Raw genomic sequence first — 19924 nt, 5'->3', positions numbered from 1 at the left:
ACCGCGCGCACCCACCTTCCAACTTCGCCTGCCTCTTCTGACTATTACACAAAACTATCTTCTTCCTCTCCAAGATCCTAGCTGGCGGGTCATTTTGGACTCGGGAGGTCCACAGGAAGAATTAAACCAGAGCTCCCAAAAGTGGAGGAGAACAGCTTCCAAAGCTAGGACGTTTCTGTCTCTGGAGCTATTTGCTTATTATGGTACAAGAAATCTGAGCATAACTGGGTACGAGGAGGAGCAGAAGACAGAAGATCCTTCCAGCCACTTCCAGCACCAAGTTTCTGGGAGTTGGTCCAAAGGGAGGCAGGGAGGCCAGCTCCCCTCTCACACAGCTAACAGGAGCATAAACTGGTCAGTTTAGTGAAGAAGGTCTCCAACATCCAGGGTTTCGGAGCTACTCATCCTATGTCGGTCCTGCTATACTTGCTTTAAAAATACAAATTTGGGGGCGCCTGGGTAGCTCAGTGGGTTGAGGCCTCTGCCTTCAGCTCAGGTCATGGCCCCAGGGTCCTCGGATCAAGCCCTGCATCGGGCTCTCTGCTCAGCGGGGAGCCTTCTTCCTCCTCTCTCTCTCTGCCTGCCTCTCCACCTACTTGTGATTTCCGTCTGTCAAATGAATAAATAAAATCTTAAAAAAAAAAAACTACAAATTTGCTCCAACAGAATTGATACATTTTTTAAAGATTTTATTAACTTGAGAGAGAAAGAGCACTTGAGCGAACAGGTAGGAGCAGAGGGAGAGGGAGGAAAAAATCTCAAGTACATTCCACACTGAGTGCAGAGCCTGATGTGGGACTTGTTCCCACAACCGTGAAATCATGACCTGAGCTGAAACCAAGAGTCAGACACTCAACAGACAGAGCCACCCAGGTGTCCCCCAACAGGGCTGATAATAAGAGTTCAGAGCATGTCACCTTAAAATATGACACTTTGGCGTATCGAGTAAAGACACCTGAGAAACAGCAGGTGCAAGAAGGACTCTGGCCTTCCTTTTCCTTCCTGAATAAAGGAGATAAACTCCCACAAGGAAGGTGCCCTCCCTATCCCGGGAGGAAAGCATTCCTATGAAAGAACAGAAGCTGAGATAGAGCGAATCCTATTAAAACAGACCACATTAAAATGATTCTTACTTTTCTAGTAAGTCTTCCCATAAAATTAAATCACTTTCCACACAAATGCCTCTCTTTGTTCAACCTAATATAAAAGCAAGTAGGTTTCACCATTTCTTTATGTCTCCATTTCATCATGAGGGTTTCCAAATCACATAAACCTTACGTTAAATAAATGTGTATGGTTTTCTCCTGTCAATCTGTCTGTGTCCACCAGAGATGCGAAGAGGGTCAAAGAAAACTTTTTTCTCCCCTGCCATGTTAGGTAACAATTTGAATATAACAGGATGTGTAATTTCGTCTGTGAGAGATACCCACTGAAGGCAGAAAACTATACTCAGCTGCACTAAGCTGCGTAGGCTACATGAAATGCACACACCTCAGTTCAGCCAGCACTTATGAATTTCGAGAACACATGTGGTGTTACACCTTTCCACCCGGTTTCAGATAATCTTCCTTCCACTTCACAGTAACTCACAAACTGCAACTCTTTGAACATTCATTTCCACAGGCAAATTTCAGACCTTTTCAGAATCAAATGCCAAACTTTTCATAATATTTATGTATTTGTTAATCATTTTTTTTTTAAGATTTTATCTGTTTATCTGAGAGAGAGAGAGCACAAGCAGGGGGAGCGGCAGGTAGAGGGAGAAGCAGGCTCACTGCTGAGCAAGGAGCCCAATGTGGGACTCAAATCCAGGACCCTGGGATCATGACCTAAGCCAAAGGCAGACACCTAACTGACTGAGCCACCAGGGTGCCCTCTTCTTAATCATTTAACATTCGTAAAACTGTAATACCATTTTAACTAGTTTCCTTTTTTTTAATGTATCACTGACAAAGTTAAGAATGCTATGTCCCAACCTCATTATTCCCTTGGCCTGTGGTTGTTTTTGGGTTTTGTTTTGTTTTGTTAAGATTTTATTTATATCCTTGCAAGAGAGACAGACGGACCATGCACAGGGAGGAGGCAGAGGGAGAGGAAGAGGGAGAAACAGACTCCTTGCTGAGCAGAGAGCTCTATGGAGGGCTCAATCCCAGGATCCTGAGATTATGACCTAAGCAGAAGGCAGACACTTAAACAACTGAGCCATCCAGGTACCCTGCGCCTGTGGTTTTTACTGTACAATTTTGCATTGGGTGATTTTTAGGAATGTATATTCACAATGTGTTACAGTAGGACTATTTCCAGTGTTCTAACCTAAAGAGGCACAGGTATAGAGAAAAATTATAGAAGACTTATTTATAAGAGTTGGGGGAATTTTTTTGAAAGAAATGCACTGGGGCACCTGGCTGCTCAGTGGTGGAACCTGAGACTCTTGATGTCAAGGTTGTAATTTTAAGCCCCCTATTGGGTATACAGATTACTGTAAAACTTTGGGTGCCTGGGTAGCTCAGTTAGTAGAGCATGTGACTCTTGATCTTTGGGTTGTGAATTCAAGCCCCACATACAGCAAAGAGCTTACTTAAAAAAAAAAAAAAAAAAAGACAAAAGACACAAATGGGTTGAAAGTTAAAAGGAGTATATGGTCTTTTAGAGATCAGACAAAGACTTAAAGAGCATTTCCAGAGATAAAAGAGACCATTTTATTAAAGGATCCACTCAGGGCCCCTGAGTGTCTCAGTCAGTTAGCATTGATTCTTGATTTGGGGTCAGCTCATGTTCTCAGGGTCCTTGGAGGGAGCCCCACACCCAAATCCAACTCCTCGCCCAGCAGGGTATCTGTTTGAGATTCTCACTCTTCTCTGCCCCTCCCCAACTTGAGTGCATGAGCCCGCCCATGCACACAAGCCCTCTCTCTAAAATAATTATGTAAATCTTAAAAAAAAAAGATCAATTCCTTACAGAAACATAACAATCTTAAATGTGTGTACACCTAATCCAGCTTCAAAATATAGTAAACAAAAAATGATAGAACTAATGGGAGAGATAAAAAACACAATCATTTTAGAAAATACCCTTCTCCCAGTAGTTCATGGAATTAGATTATCTCCATCCCCACCACCACCGACACTAAAAAAATCAGTACAGGAGATCTGAGCGACACAAGCAATCAATTGAACACTATAGGTAATAATGGTAGAATCTGCTCTTTTCAAGAGTACATGGGGTAGTCACCAAGATGTATCATTTCTGGGCCAGAAAACAGCTTTAAAAGGAGATGCAACATGGGGGGTTAAGGGGGTAAGAGAAGAATAAATGAAACAAGTTGGGATTGGGAGGGAGACAAACCATAAGTGACTCTTAATCTCACAAAACAAACTGAGGGTTGCTGGGGGGAGGGGAGTTGGGAGAAGGGGAGTGGGGTTATGGACATTGGGGAGGGTATGTGCTTTGGTGAGTGCTGTGAAGTGTGTAAACCTGGTGATTCACAGATCTGTACCCCTGGAGATAAAAACATATCATATGTTTATAAAAAATTAAAAATTAAAAAAAAAAAGTAGGCACCAAAAAAAAAAAGGACTTAATATATACAGAATATGTCCTTTGATCCCCACAAAAATAAATTTGAAATCAATAGCAAAAATACTCCTGAAATATCCTCAAATACTGGAAAATCTCTAAATAACCCGTAGGTCAAAGAATAAATCGTAAGAGAAATTAGAAAATAAACAGAATAATAAAAACACAACATCAAAATATGTGGGATATAAATTATCACTTTAAATACTTATTTACAAGAAAAACAAGAGTTTTAAAATAATGGTCTAAGCTTCTGCCTTAAAAAAAAAAAAATCAAAGGGCAGATTAAACTTAAGGTAATGATTAAGATAGAAATAAAGAGCAGAAATCAATAAAATAGAAAACAAATAACAATGAAAAAAAATTATTTCTTTCACAACATGTTTTTCTGTTTTGTTTTGGGTTGGGTTGTTTTGGGTTTTTTTAGAGGGAGAGAAACAGAAAGAGAATCTCAAGTCAGGTTCCACATCCAGCACAGAGACTGACATGAGGCTCGATCTCACCACCCTGAGATCACGACCTAAGCCAAAATCAAGAATCAGACGCTTAACCAACTGAGCCAACCAGGCAAGCATCTTTCCTAAGTTTAATAATAAAATTGATAAACTCCTAGGTGGAGTCATCAAAAAAAGAATAAAGAGGGTCCCTGGATGGCTCAGTCAGTTAAGTGCCTGCCTTTGGCTCCAGTCATGATCTCAGGGTCCTGGGATCGAGCCCTGCATCAGGCTCCCTGCTCAGCAGCGAGTCAGCTTCCACTTTTCCTCTCCCTCTGTGACCTCTCTCAGCCTCACTCTCTCAAATAAATAAACCTTTTAAAAAGATCAGAAAAAAATTAAAAACAAATTGCTCATATCCACAATATTCCTAGTCCTATCAAGATTAATATATTCTAAGTAACGGATTTCTACAAAGGACTTTAGAAAATCCACTGCATTAACCCCAAACAAGATTGGAAAAATCAAGCAAGGGATGACAAGATTATAACCATACTTTAGCAGAAGGATCAAGCTGCTGGCAGTGTGAAAGAGATGACCATGCAATGCAAGAAGGGACTAGAGGGAGGAAAACCTGTTTATCCAACACACATTTCCACCTTCCTGCCTCTAAGCCAACACCCCCCCACACACACACACTCCGGTCTCACTTCAGAGGGTGTCGTCCGTTCTCCGATCCAGCCAAGATGAGTGGGAAGCACAGTGCTCACTGGGGTCGAGCTGATCACCCTAGTTCCTCACACCATGCACTCCACATGGACTGCCTTGCTCAGCCTCCATTCATTCCTACCTTCTCTCACGGGTTCTTCCAGTACTGCAGAATCCGGAAAGTAAAACCACATTTCTCAGACTCCCTTGCTGTTCGGGCCTGACAGTTGGTAACACTCACAACTGGAAGAAAAACCAAACGAGGGCCTCTCTCCTGCTGTGGTATCTGTGGTCAAGCAAGGTCCCCGGACAGGAGAGGCAGTTGCCTCAGCTAGACTCGGAGGTCCTCTGTTGAGCCACCAGCTTCGTGGGTTTCAAGAAATCGTTACCACCGTGACTGGAAGCAGCTTCAGCTTCCAGACTTCTGGAACACAGCTATCGTAGTATGTTCTCAAATCCAGCAGCTTAAAGGCTGGTCCCTGATTCTTGCACCTCTACTTCTTTTATTTTTTAAACAGCTTAAATCCCTTCTGCTTAAGATCTTAGTTTCTTGCATTGTAAATGACACCCTTGCATCACCACTTCACAGAGAACAAAGAGTCAAGGATATCTAGTTAGGATCCTGTTCAGCAATTATATAAGGGAAGCAAGACACAAATCTCCTCCATTTGATGAACAAAGAAACCAAGGCTCAGAAAGCTTAAGAACTGGTAACAGTACTGAGCCCCCAACATCAGGGAGGTTTCTAAGGTTCACTTAGAAGGGACATTTAAAAAAAGACATCTAAGTTTTTGAGATGCCTGCGTGGCTCTGTCAGTTAAGCACCTGCATTTATTCAGCTCATGATCATGATCCCAGGGGTCCTGGGATCGAGTCCCCGCATGGGCTTCCTGTTCAGTGGGGAGCCTGCTTCTCCCTCTGCCTGCTGCTCACCCTCTGCTTATACTCTCTCTCTCTCCGACAAATAAATAAAATCTTAGAGGGAAAAAAAAAAAAAGACATCTAAGCTTCAGATGGGGAATTTAAAAAGGGATGCCTTTTATTTTTTTTATTTTTTTAGATTTTTATTTATTTGTTAGAGAGAGAGAGATACAGAGCGCAAGCACAGGCAGACAGAGTGGCAGACTAGAGGCAGAGGGAGAAGCAGGCTCCCTGCCGAGCAAGAAGCCCGATGTGGGACTCGATCCCAGGACGTTGGACGCTGGGATCATGACCTGAGCCGAAGGCAGCTGCTTAACCAACTGAGCCACCCAGGTGTCCCAGGGATGCCTTTTAAAGTCTCTTCCAGAAGTTTCTCTGATTCCATGATCTGCCTCAAAAATCACCCCACCCACAAAACCTGATCTTTCCAGAACTAGACTTGAGGATTTTCCAAAGAATAAAATCTCAATGGATCAAACAAATTTAAACAAGAAAAACAAAGGCGAAAGGGGGTAACGGAAGAAGAAGAGAAAAACCAAGGGGATGGAGGCTACCTTCAGACTAAATGTTGGCAGCTTCCAGAACTTAGAGTAAATGAACTTCAGCATCCTGCAGTCTGGGGAAAGGAACTGTCCAAGTTTCTTCACTACGCATACCAAGGGCCAGCCCCAGATCTGTTCATGTTGTAACCCGTTCTTCCTTCACGAGAGCAATCTGTTCAGATCTCCCTCTAAAATCAACCACAGACCCACAAAGGAGTCAGGGACGCCAGGCCAAGAAACCAAACTAGGGCTTGATCCCTAACTTAAGTGAAGTCCTCCCCGCCCTCCATCTCCTTCTGAGAAATATAGTCTTAACAAGTCAGTCAAGAATTTTGCAGTAAGCACCAATGAGATCATCTGTCACAAGGGCCCTTCTCCACCCCCTCAAAGGAATATGAGGAAATCTGCCTGTTAAGACCCCTTTCTTGGGATACCTCCGTGGCTCAGTCAGTTAAGCGTCTGTCTTTGGCTCAGGTCATGATCCCAGGATCCTGGGATCGTGTCCTGCATCGGGCTCCCTGCTTGGTGGGGAACCTGATTCACCCTCTGCCTGCTGCTCCCCCTGCTTGTGCTCTGACAAATAAATAAATAAAATTTAAAACACACACACACACACACACACACACACACACACACACACACACACACCCTTCCCACTAAGGGAAAGCGACCTTGCTTAAAACAATCCTTTTTTTTTTTTTTTTTGGCTAATAACGTCCTTGCCCCACTCTCCTTCCTATAAAAACCTCCCATTTCCTAAAACTTCTTGAAGCTCCTCTCTATTTGCTAGACGGGATGCTGCCCAATTCATGAATCGGTTTTTTACCCCTCCCCAATTTTTTATTTTTTTTTATTTTTAAGTAATCTCTACACCCAGTGTGGGGTCTGAACCCACAACCCCGAGAGATCAAGTGTCGTATGTTCCACTGACTGACCCCACAGGCGCCCCCAATTCATGAACTGTTTAATAAGGCCAATAAGATCTTCAATTTTACTCAGCTGAATTTTGTTTTTTAATACCCCCAAAACATTCCACTAAAACCCGATATCTCGGGACGCCTGGGTGGCTCAGTTGGTTGAGCAGCTGCCTTCGGCTCAGGTCGTGATCCCAGCGTCCAACGTCCTGGGATCGAGTCCCACATCGGGCTTCTTGCTCAGCGGGGAGCCTGCTTCTCCCTCTGCCTCTGCCTGCCATTCTGTCTGCCTGTGCTCGCTCTCCCCCCTGCTCTCTGATAAATAAATAAAAACTTTTAAAAAAACCAAAAAAAATGATATCTCCCACATCTAGCTACTAACCTCCCCTCTACTGCCACAGGTCCTAAAAATGCATTACCTCCCCTCCCCGGCTTCAGTTCCTTAGCTCCCCAGTATCTCTAACCCACAGTGCCATTGCTGCTCCTCCTTGGAAACCAGGGTTCCCAAAATCCCCCAGCATCTAGGACTCTCCCTTACAAACTTCTAGGATGTAGGGTGTCATCTGACAAAGCCAAAACATCTCCCACCCCAAACCCCCAGGCCCTTTCCTCTCCCGGCAGGCTGTACCCTCCATCATTTTATTCTCTTTCTATATTTGCTACAGGAATGTCTTCCTTTTAAAGTTTTGGGTTTGGTTTTTTTATTTTGTTTTGTCTTCAGATTTTACTTTTATGTAATCTCTACACCCAGAGTGGGGATAGAATTTACAATCTGGAGATCAAGTGTCACTGGTTCCACTGACTGACACAACCAGGCACCCCGAAAGCCTGCCTTTTAAATGGAGATGTCTCCACTGTTGGGTCTTCCTTTTATCAATCTACATTAGGTCTTTTGAGGTCATAAGATTCTTTTGAGAAGCTAAAATGGTAAGAACCCTCCCACATGAAACACTGTATAACCACAAGGCTGCACAGAAACCACCTGCACAACTTCCCACCTGCTCCCCTGGGGCTAGTTCATTTACTCCTAAGGAATTGTCTCCCCCAGTGAACCCGCTGCTTCCTCCCCTTTCACTGGCATAACTTGGAAGCTGAAATACGCCAGCCTCCATTCAGGTCTCTGAAGGAGTTCTGCCCAGGAGAGATCTTATATGAAGAAAATCCAGCATCAGGGGCACCTGGGTGGCTCAGTGGGTTAAGCCTCTGCCTTCAGCTTGGGTCATGATCTCAGGGTCCTGGGATTGAGCCCCGCATTGGCCTCTCTGCTCGGCGGGGAGCCTGCTTGCCTGCTTCCCCCTGCCTCTCTGCCTACTTGTGATCTCTCTCTCTCTCTGTCAAATAAATAAAGGAATAATCTTAAAAAAAAAAAAAAAAAAAAAAAAGAAGAAGAAGAAGAAGAATGAAAGAAAAGAAAAGAAAAAGAAAATTCAGCATCAATTCACTAGTTGCTCCCAAGCATAAAAGTAGGACTAGTTAACGCCTTGAGCTCTATTTTTCCAGGTACCCAGTGATTATTTACTGATTGACATATTGCTTTAGTTGTAGTAAGCTTTTTCTTTTTCTTTTTCCTTTTTTTCCCAAACAGCAGAGAAGACATCAGTATCCTTAGGAATGTTAAAAAGAAAACCACAGGTCCAAAATAGTGTCACTTAGGTGAAGTGAACTGCAGTTTCACCCCCTGAAAATGTAACTTTTAACCAGTCAATGTGGAATTTCCTGGTCAGCACTATGAAGTTTACTGATGGCTCCTTCCCCTTCTGCTCCCCTTAGGAAGGCAAACTTGCCTAAAACAATGGATTCTGTACTGATGATTTCATTTTTCCCTCTTCCTCCTACTTTTGAAAACCCTTCCCTGTTGGGGAACCTGGGAAATGTAGTCGGTTGGATATCTGACTCTGGTTTCTGCGCAGATCCTAGTCTCAAGGACGTGGGATGGAGTCCCAAGTGGGCTCAGAGCTGAGCGTGGAGACTGCTTGAGACTCTCTCTCCCTCTGCCCCTCCCCCTTAAGCTCTTGCTCTCTCTCACATACTCTCTCTCTCCCTCTAAAATAAATGAATAAATCTTTAAAAAAAAAAAAAAAAAGGAAAAGAAAACCCTTCCTTTTCTATAGACTTTTGAAGTTCCCTTCTACTTTCTAGTTGGAATGCTGCCCAATTCATAAATTGATTAGTAAAGCCAATTAGGTCTTTAAAATTTACTTGGTTGAATCTTTTGTTATTTAACAGGAATAATGCTACCAAAGCGGGGAAAAAAAAATTCATACTGATAAAGAATCCTATTACAGAGACATTTTCATTACTATGGTTACAAAATACGGCCATTGTTTCTGAGAATACCACTGGAGGAGTTCAGTGAGCATGGAGTCAACAACAAAAGACTCAATTCTTCCTTGTTTTGGTGAACCACACACACACACTAAGGATCAGAGCATTAGGAGACTGAGCCCTCTGTGAAATTACTGAGATATAATGCAAGAACAAAAAACTAGAAAATAAATCCTATGAAGACCTCATGGGCTTTGTTTCAAAGTATGGTTGGCCCGTTTATAAAGACAATACTTAAACAGAAATTTGATTTTCCAGCTCTCCTACTTATCTCTGCATAAATAAGATTTAAGGGGTTGAGTGTCCATGTGTTTTTCCTATTTTTGTTTTGACTAGACGGTTTTCATGAGGGGGGAAAATGCTGTTTAATCACTGTATGCTGCAACTTTACTTCTAACCTGCAAGTTGTTTCAAAATTTAATCTGTGCTAAAAAATTCACTACAATTTTTCCGTAACAGCTGCTTTCCTTAAACATCAGCTCAGCTTTAATCTCCGACGGCAAACTACAGAAGAAAAGCCAAAGTAAAATCCCGTTTCCTTTAAAATTCAGATGTTTTATGTAATCAAATCAATCCACTATTTGAATTTCCTTACACATACGCTACACTGACTCTCACACTGTGTTCAAAAATTTTGCAAAGTATCACTTTAGACTACTTGGAAAACCTGATCATTAAATATAATCACAGCTCAGTGACTTGATCAATATTGCTCTCAGGATCCTGTCTCAACCCTAAATTCAACTGACAATGACAAAATGTAACGACACTGTACCAACAGTGCTGCTTAACGTGATGCCCAGAACATAGGATCTCTACAGTGTTAAAAAGAAAACACACCCAAAATAGTGTTACTTAGGTTAAGACCCCAAATCAGTAAATGAAGACCTAATACCCAACCAAACTGCAGTTTCCAACCTCCAAAGATGTAACCTTTAACCAGCTGACATGGGAATATCCTGGTGAGCACTGGGAAATTTATGTATATATCCATTCCCACCCCCCCGCCTTAAAACGGTGACAATGAACTCTTTGCTAATAATTTCCTTTTTTCTACCCTTCACCCTTTAAAAGCTATTCTTTTTCCACCCTCTATCTTTATTTTTCATTTTTTACATTTTTTAAAAGATTTTATCTATTTATTTAACAGAGAGAGAGCATGCACACAAGCAGGGGCGGGGGTGGGAAGGCAGGCAGGCAGAGGGAGACGCAGGCTTCTGGAGGAGCAGGGGGCTGACCCAGGACTCATCCCAGCTGGAATCATGACCTGAGCCCAAGGCAGATGCTTACCTAACTGAGGCACCCAGACGCCCCTCCCTCTCCACCTTTAAAAACCATTCTGCTTGCCAGTGGGATGCTGCTGGATTCATGAATCATTTAATAAAATCAATTAGATCTTTAGAATTTACTCAGTTGAATTTTTTTCTTGAACCATAGTTAAGTTATAGTTAAAATTACAGGTACTGAAAACAATTCAAGAGATAAAATGGAACTGTGTCAGTGGCTAGTTCTGCATACCATCTTACATGAGGACTTCTTTTTTATTATTTTATTTTAATTTCATTTTACTTTACTACTTTATTTTATTTTACTTTACTTTACTATTTTATTTTATTTTATTTTATTTTATTTTATTTTATTTTATTTTTTGGGTAGGCTCCACACACAATGCGGATGAGCTCAGATCAAGAGTTAGACGCTTAACCGACAGAGCCCACCCCCCACGCTACACTGAAGACTTCCTTTTTGAGGTCAGATTATCATAGATGAACTGAAATATAAGTAGACAACGCTGTCCTCACTGTTCTACCCTTGCAGTTCACACTGAAACACTGGGGACACTGAAAGGTAAGCTTCCGAGTCTCATACTTGACTCACTTCCAGATCTTGAATAGCTGTGGGAAGCCTATAGGTGATATTTACATGGAAAACCAGGCAGAATCAAGCAATGGGGAAGAGATGATCTCATTAGCAGACACAGTCTGAGGCTGCCTCCCACTTCCCACAGGCCGGTCCTCTTCAGCCCTCCCAGCCAAGGCATCCCACGCAGCCCAAAGCTATTTGTCAGCTCGCCCAGGTCAGCTATAAAGCAGCCCAAGAAAACAAATCTGAGCTAACCCTCACACTAACTCTCCAACCAACATGGCTACTTTCACTCTATTTACTGCATAAGATATGTGACAGACTTATCTCCCCAACAACCTAAACCTGCATAACTAACACAACATCTCCAAACACTCTTTCTGTATTAGCTCACCAGTGAGGTATATAAGCCTACAGGTCAACATCAGCCAATCACCACCCTTTGTTAGTGTGGGAGAGTGACTATGTGGGCACCTGAGTGCACTCTGCCTGCATTTTACAAAAATGAACAGAAAAATAAAAGTGCTGATACTAGTGATTAGAAGACAGGACTCAAAGTTCATGTAACTGAAACAGTGATGAGCAGCTTCATACAACAGGAAAATAATGACTCAGACACCATCTAGATAGGTAGTATCTATATAAATAAAGGTAAGGGAAATTATTAAAGTTAAAGAAAATGTTAGAAATGACTGAAATATATTGTCGATGATGGCATCGAAAGGGGTGTAATTCAGATTTTCTTCACTATTTTTGTTCTTTTAGAAAAAGAAAAACACCCAAACCTATTAATACCTATGCTTATTAACTAACTTTCACTCATTCACCTTTATTTAACACCTCTGGAGAATTTATCATGTTTGAAGGCACAAGAATAACTACACCTGAATGTCAGCCCAGAAAGTATTAATGGCTATAAAGGAGTGGCTTCTGTCTGTTAGAAACTTCCCTGACCAAGGGGCACCTGGATGACTCAGTCAGTAGAACCTGCAATTCTTGATGTTGGGGTTATGAGTTTGAGCCCCATGCCGGGAGTAGAGATTAGTTAAATAAACAAACAAACAAAAACAAAAATTCCACAAAAAGAACAGGACAAATACTGCAGCTACAGCATAATCCTAATTTTGCAAAGTAAAATCATATATACTCAATATGGGTGGCTGGACTTTAAAATACCAAAATGTGGTTCTCTGGGTGATAAGTGTGTGATGTTTTTTCCTGTGTTTCACAAATACCCCCTGCAAAGTTCAAAAACACACCAGTCATGGATAGAAATGAACTTTCATGCCTGGATCCCTTCCAAGGGTCGAAGCATCACATGATATAATGAGGACCTAAATTTCCAATCACTAAAAACAAAGAGCTATAGGGAGAAAAGGTTTTGTAACCAAACGCATTCAACAGGGGGTTCAGTGAGGTCATAGTATAAGCTTTGTCTAGGGAGAGAGAGGAAGCCCATACATGCAGTAACCAGGAAAGAATTCCTGTCCATCAGATGACCGTGTAGTGGGTGGTGTGGGCATGTTCAGAGAGAACTCTCAAAGCAAGGGGAAGATCATTACTAAGGAAATGCTTCTTGAGCTTATTTACTTTTTGTACAAGTTTTCATAGACTCTGTGTGTGTGTTTTAAGCTCCAATCTGGGGGTGACAAGATGCCCTGATGAGGAACACCCATGCCAGCTAAAACTTCCTCAGAGGCCACACTCTTCAGTCTCCTGCATGGGCTTTGATGACCTGTACCTCCAATGAACCCAGGTTTTGTTAACCAGCATAGTCATAGTGAGAAATGGTGAAAACTCCCTCGAAATCTCAACACAAAGCAACTCTGCACAAACCCCTGCACAACAATGACCGAACTGTAAGAGGGCTTCCAGCAGTCTGAGGCTGCATCCCTGGGATGACCCAACTGCCTTTGTCCTTTCCGTTTTGAGTCAGGAGAAGCTCAGGGCTCTCAAAAGAAATGAATTGTCCTAGCCAACACCTAAGATAGGCCCTGGCCTCCCTTTCTTAGAGCACTGACCAAAGAGGGCTTACAACTCTGAGTCCTTGTCCCTTTGAGATGTATATGTATTTCCTATGACTCTGCAGTGTCTTTCTCAAAATTTACAAAATTTTCTCAAGGACCCACATGCCATCGCTTGGAAATATAATCATCAGGAAGGACAGGACGTGTCTCCCCAGTCTCAGTGGAAGGACAATCTTAACTTGCCAACCAGCAGACACAACTGGCCTAGTAGCAAATACACTCACCAACTCCTCTAACGTTTCACTTCCTTAACTCTGCTGGGCCCCACTCACTCCTCCCTACTCCCTCATTCCCCCTTGAAAACTCTGGACAAATGGCAAAAGAGCTCAGCTATTTTCCCTGCTGTCAGTGGCTATGGAATAAAAGGTTTCCACTGCTTTAACATTTAGCTTTATGTGTCTTTGACCATGGATGGTTCCTGGTGGCATTCGTGATTTCATTAACCAATGTAACCAAATGGGCTTTCAGGGGCACCTGCATGGCTCAGTGGGTTAAAGTCTCTGCCTTCGGCTCAGGTCATGATCCCAGGGTCCTGGGCTCTCTGCTCAGCGGGGAGCCTGCTTCCTTCTCTCTCTCTGCCTGCATCTCTGCCTACTTGTGATCTCTGTCAAATAAATAAATAAAATCTTTAAAAAAAAAAAAAGAAAGAAAGAAAGAAAAAGAAATGGGCTTTTATTTTCATTGAGAATCTCAATGATTAATACAATCTGGCTGGAAATACCTTGGCCAGGGCATTCCCGCCTTTACACGAACTGGCTCGACCACCACTGGAGAGTGAATCTGCACCCCAGGAATGGCACCATGGCCAGGATCCATCCATGCAGTCATGCTGGCTTGGCAGCCTAGGGCCCTGCGCACTAGACTACAGCTGTGCCTGGTGATGCAGGGAACATGCAAGTTCCATGTCAATGCCCCCCCAAGAAGGGCCAAGAGCTGGGATCAGATCAGGCTGCATGATCATTCTGTACCTGCCTGCCAATACATGTCCGGATGAGCGGAAGAATTTTGTCTGGAAGAAACTAAACCTCACTCACCCACAGCCACTAGCAACTACCAATATCTATCAAAACAGTCCAGTAGCTGGGTATTCAAAACCGCCTGAGGCCCATGATACCCCCAGGTAAGATAAGGAGCAACTGTTACCAATTATTTATTCATTATCAGAATATTAGAGAATGGCAATCTTGTAGTTAAAAGCCCCCACTTAAGTGGGCCAGTGTTCAAGGCCTGGCTCCACCACCATGAAATATCAGTCAAGTTCATTTATTTCTCTGTTCTACTGTTGCCTCCCCTGCAAAAGGAGGCCAGTTAATCGCCCCTTAAGGCTGTTGTGAAAAACGAATGCTGTAACATAGGTGGAAACAGAGAGCACGTTGTGGGCATGAAACAAACTTCAGCTATTGTTACTGCTATCATTCATGCTTACACTTGCCTGGAGAAAACCCTGTCGAGCTTTATTCTCAAAGTGCCCTAAGAGCACTGTCTGGATTTTTCAACACCTCATTTTACCTCTGACAGAGTGCGTACTGTCATTTTCTGTAGCTAGCTTTCCCCACATTTCCACCCCCGACTAGCCCTTAAGTTCCAGGAGAGCGAGAAGCTTTCTTCATCATCCAGTCTTCAGGGACCTGCCACAGTGCTGGGTACCCACAAAGTGTTGAGTGGTCACTCTATCCTGTCATCTCTCCTTCCATTAGCATCCATTAGCAACAGCATAAGCAAAATCTAAGTGCATATTAGAGTCAGCACAAATGTAAGACGACCTGGACAACGCCTAGGCACAGGTGGATATTGGCCCATAACAAACTAAGAGTTTTGGGGTTCCTTACTCTGTGCCAAGCCATGTTTCGGAAACCATATGTCTAGATCACATACTATCTTCACATAACCCCAAGAGGTACTATCCCACCCATTCTACAGTTGAGGAAAACTGAGGTTAATAGAGCAAAGGTAAAATGCACTCATTCACAAGAGCCCTGGTTGTCCAGATTTCCCAATTCAAACCCAGACCTGAGTCCGTAGCTCTCTTATGGCTTACATATTTTTCCTAATGGTCCCCAGTTAAAGTCCCCCAAATTTCTATCACCAACCTCAAGCTTCTCCTAACTTGTTTTTTAAGATTTTATTATTAAGTAATCTCTACACCCAATGTGGGGTTGGAACTCAACCCCAAGGTCATGAGTCACATGCTCTACCCCTTGAGCCTGCCAGGCGCCCCCCAAACTTCTCCCAATTTAAACATCTAACTGGGGGCACCTGGGTGGCTCAGTCAGCTGAGAGTCAGCCTTCGGCTCTGGTCTTGATCCTGGGGTCCTGGAATCAAGCCCCACATCGGGCTCCCTGTTCAGCAAGGGGAGTCAGCTTCTCTCTCTCCCTCTGCCCCTGCTCATGTTCTCTCTCTCCTGCTCACTCTTTATATCAAATAAATAAAATCTTAAAACAAATAAGTAAAATAATCATCCAACGGATAACTTGCCACTTCCATTTAATTTATAATAGGCTTCTCAAATGTAACAAAGCCAAAAGAAAATTACTGGGCTTTCCTTCCCAAATGTCCTCCTCCCTTCAAGCCTATCTCACCTAGTAAATTGTCATCAATCCACTTGCTGGGGACAAATCCAGAACCACTCTCATTCCCACACCCACTTCTTATCCAGACGGAAGTCCAATTCTATCTCTAAAATTAGCCCAGAAGCCAACAACAGGACACTGTAAACACTACAGCCTACGTTAAGGTAAAACACGCTCTCCTCAGACTAACAGCAGCAGCTGATCATCAAGATTTAAGCTCCAGCAGGAGGTATTTCTGCTCAGTGCTACAGCCTACTTGCACACGGAGGAGGCAGTTAAATCATATTCACTGAATGAACAGCTCTGACTGCTCTCCCTGCCTCCACTCTAGTCCCTGATACGGTTGAGTCTTCACAGCACCCAGAGTGATGGAAGCATAAATCGAACCACAGCTCTCACTGGAACAGGAACAAAACCCCAACTCCAACCGTGGCTGACAGTCTCTGGTCACATCTGCCCCCCCCCCCCGCCTCTTTACCCCATCTGCCTCACTGACACCCTAGCCACACTGTACTCCCTTCTGTAACTCGAAAATCCTGAAAGCCTCCTTACCCAGACCTTGACATGGATGTCTCTCCTTACCGATCTGTCTCAAATCCGGGAGCATTTTCTCAGTCTTCCCCAGCAAGCTACCCAAAGCCCCTCGGCCACCAGGTCTGGTTATAGTACTACTACTGACCGTTTCACAGTTTACATACTTATGGGATGTCCCCACCCACAACGGGACAGCCACGGAGGGCAGAGATGATGTCCACCTGGCCCACTGCCCTATCTCTAGCTCCTGGCCCATAGTAGGTGCTGTGACATTGTGATACAACCAGAAATAGAGATTTGGTCTTCCTTTGTGTGTGGGAGCTCAGGAGATTTGTGACTGGTATCTGAAATGTGGGACGAGAGGCAGTCTTATCTGACTAAGCCTGTGGGATACTAAATCCAGGTAGTGTCATAATTGAGTTGAATAGTTGTGAGTCCAGTTGGTGTGCGGGGAGTTGGGAAACTGGTTGGTGTGGTTGGCTTGGTCAGTTAAGCGTCTGCCTTCAGCTCAGGTCATAATCCCAGAGTCTCACATGGGATTCCTTGCTCAGCGGGGAGCCTGCTTCTCCCTCTGCCTGCCTCTCCTCCTGCTTGTGTGCTCTCGCTCTCTCTCTCCCTCTCTCTCTGAGAAATAAATACATAAAATTAAAAAAAAAAAAAAAAGAAAGAAATGCTGTGAGTAAAAACAGTTCATAGGTGCTCAAACAAAACAAAAGATTGGCAGAACAGGGGCGCCTGGGTGGCTCAGTGGGTTAAAGCCTCTGCCTTCGGCTCAGGTCATGATCCCAGGGTCCTGGGATCGAGCCCCGCATCGAGCTGACCACTCCGCGGATAGCCTGCTTCCTCCTCTCTCTCTTTCTACCTGCCTCTCTGCCTACTTGTGATCTCTCTCTCTGTTAAATAAATAAATAAATAATCTTTAAAAAAAAAAAAAAAAAAGATTGGCAGAACAGAAAAATTGACTTAGCTTCTATGAGGTTTTCTACAGTTGTTAACAGCCCCATCCATATGAAATCACAGTGTCATCAACCCCTCACTGCCTTGAGACCCACCACATTTTTGCCTCAAGCAGCCCAGAGAAAGCAGAAGTTAATTTTCCTGTGATGAATGGCCAGGATTTGGTTCTTTCCAAAGTCCTGAGAGGGGGATTTTAGAAACAAGTCATTAAATCCTGCCAAAATATCAACCATACCAATAATTCTTTTACAAGACCACTTGAGTCCCAGTAATCATTTTCAAAGCCCTAAATTAGCCGCTTGGAGTCACAGAAGGCCTCAAGGGGCTTTCAAGGGACTAGAGAAAGACAGATGCCCCTAAATGTCTGCAATTAGTAAATAATGCCATCAAATTGGAAGGCATCTCAAACAACAACAATGAAAGATTTGCAACTCTTTCTTGAGCTTGGGAACATTTAGAAAACAGCCTTTTCCATCACCTTGGTCTCAAAAGCCCTGGCAAGGTGGTAAGCACCATCTCTCTCTTCTTGCCTGACTTAACGCAAATCATTACAGCTCAAGGTAAAAACCTCAATTGTCAGCGGGGCCAGGCTGGCTCAATGGGTGGACCACAGGATTCTTGGTCTCAGGGTTGTGAGTATGAACCCCAGGTTGGGTAGGGAGACTACTTAAAAATACAAATCTAAAAAAATCCCACAAAAACCTCAATTTCCTCATGTCTGAAAAGGCCAATGTGAATGCATGCCAAGTACAGTATTAGACCCCCAAAAACCAGGATAACTTCACATAGCCACTAGAAGGGTGATGGATTATCTGCCAGTATAACTGGCCAGTTACAGAAACTCACAGTTTAACCCCTGCATCACTTACACGGGCTGCCCTTGATTGCCCTAAGGCTGAATATATTAGAAAGCAACAACATCCCAGCACGTGAATGCTCCCGGAGATAGACTCCTTTGGGAGAAAAAAAATTAAAATTGTGTACAGAATAGAGAACAGAGAGAGAAGGGAGCTCCACATCTGTCAGGCTTTACCTAGTTGGTTGTTTCTTACTCTGCAGGAAGGCATGAAATTAGTGTTCAAGAGTTAAAACCTAGTAATTCTGCCCAGATGCGCTACTCACCAGTAGGAGTCGCCAATCCCAAGTAGACAGATATGTTTTAAGATACTGTATATATGAGTGTAACTGGCAAGTTCAGTTAAAAGGAGGGACGGGAAGGTTCGCGCTCAGCCCAGGCAGCCAGGTTGCTTCCAGCCAGGATTGCGTCGGCAAACTCGGGAAGCAGGGCTGAGTCTTCCCCGCGACCCGCCCTGAGTACCATAGTTTGGAAACAAGGTTTCGAGACATTGTCGAAGGCACAGAGCCAATGCTCTACGCTTGCAAGATGCCAAATGCAAGCTGCCTGGGCCATATGACCCGAGTTTTGCTCGCGGCAAGAGAAAGGAGACGTTGCCCAAACGCACGTCTTTTTCTGGGCTCGTCGGGTAGTGCAGAACCGGTGGGCTACGGAGCTCAGCACCACACACTCATGCCCTGCAAAGGGGGAGGCGAAACTCTCCGGGGACAGTCGGGTTCCTTCGCCCGAGCCCTGCCTGCCCCGCCCTAAGTCCTTAAGACCTGACGGGAAGACCTCAGGGTCTCCTCTCGGGCTTCCCCGTGTCCCTTCCAGGCCGCCCACCGCACAGGGTTTCCCCGACGGCTGGGCGCCGCGCTCCGGCCCGAGGCACTCACCCCGACTGCGCAGCGTCAGCCCCGTACGACCCACCTGCCCCAGCTCACTCCCAGCTGCGGATCTGCGGCGCGCACGCAGGGAAGTCGGCGGTGCCTGGGCTCCCGGTCCCGCAGCCCGACCCTTCGCCCCGCTCCCGCGCTCCCCCCCGCTCACCTGGCCCGCACAGCACTGCGCTGACATCGCGGCGGTCGACGACCACAGGCTTACTCAGCCCGCTGCCCGCTCGGCTCCGGCCCTCCTGGCTACCTCCAGCCGCGATCGCCCCTTTCTGGAGCAACTCACTCCTGCGCGCCGACCAGCCCCAGTCGAAAGCCCGGCACTGCCGCCAGGGTGAAAACAACCGCCGCCAAACCCCGCCTCGCCGCCCAGGCCCCGCCCGCCCCCTCGAGCCGCGGCCGCCCTCAGCCCCGCCCCGCTCCCGCCCCTTCCCTGGCGCTCCGCCGCGGAGCAGGCTCGCCCTGGGCTCGCACTTCCGCTGGCGTCAGGCGGCCGGGCCGCTGCGCTCACTTCCCGGTGCGGCGCGGGGCTGCGCAGTCCGCCCATCGTCGGGCGGGCCTGGCGTCCCCGTGCCTCGCCGGCGCTCGGCCCCCGCAGAGGAGGTCCGGCGGCTCTATGACCCGTGGCTCGGATGAGAGGAGCTGGTGGCCAACTCCAGGGAAGCTTAGATCCTTCACTGATTGCGGAGTGACCGGCACAGAACCGACGCCGTGGGGACCAGCGAGTGCTGGTCGGCTCTCTGCCTCGCGCCCACTGAGATGTCGCCTGGATCCGTTTCTGAAGTCCCGTTATCTCCCTCCTCTGCCAGGGAAACTAAACGACT

The 19924-nt window shown here is 45.0% G+C and overlaps 1 protein-coding gene across 1 annotated transcript in view; it reads right to left on the bottom strand.

Moving 5' to 3' along the window:
* Nucleotides 1-19495, bottom strand: part of SERINC5 (serine incorporator 5) — a 103277-nt gene extending 83782 nt beyond the window's left edge. Inside the window, exon 1 of the mRNA XM_082724766.1 lies at nt 19258-19495. Within this exon, the coding sequence (XP_082580892.1) occupies nt 19258-19284 (27 nt within the window). The 5' untranslated portion in view covers nt 19285-19495. The remainder of the gene's footprint in view (nt 1-19257) is intronic.
* Between the last annotated feature and the right edge of the window lie 429 nt (nt 19496-19924).

The sequence above is a fragment of the Mustela nivalis genome, assembly GCF_964662115.1.
Source record: "Mustela nivalis genome assembly, chromosome: 3".
Classification (NCBI taxonomy): Eukaryota; Metazoa; Chordata; class Mammalia; order Carnivora; family Mustelidae; genus Mustela; species Mustela nivalis.
The sequence above is the reverse complement of the archived record's forward strand: the minus strand, read 5'-3'. Positions and strand labels throughout refer to the sequence as shown.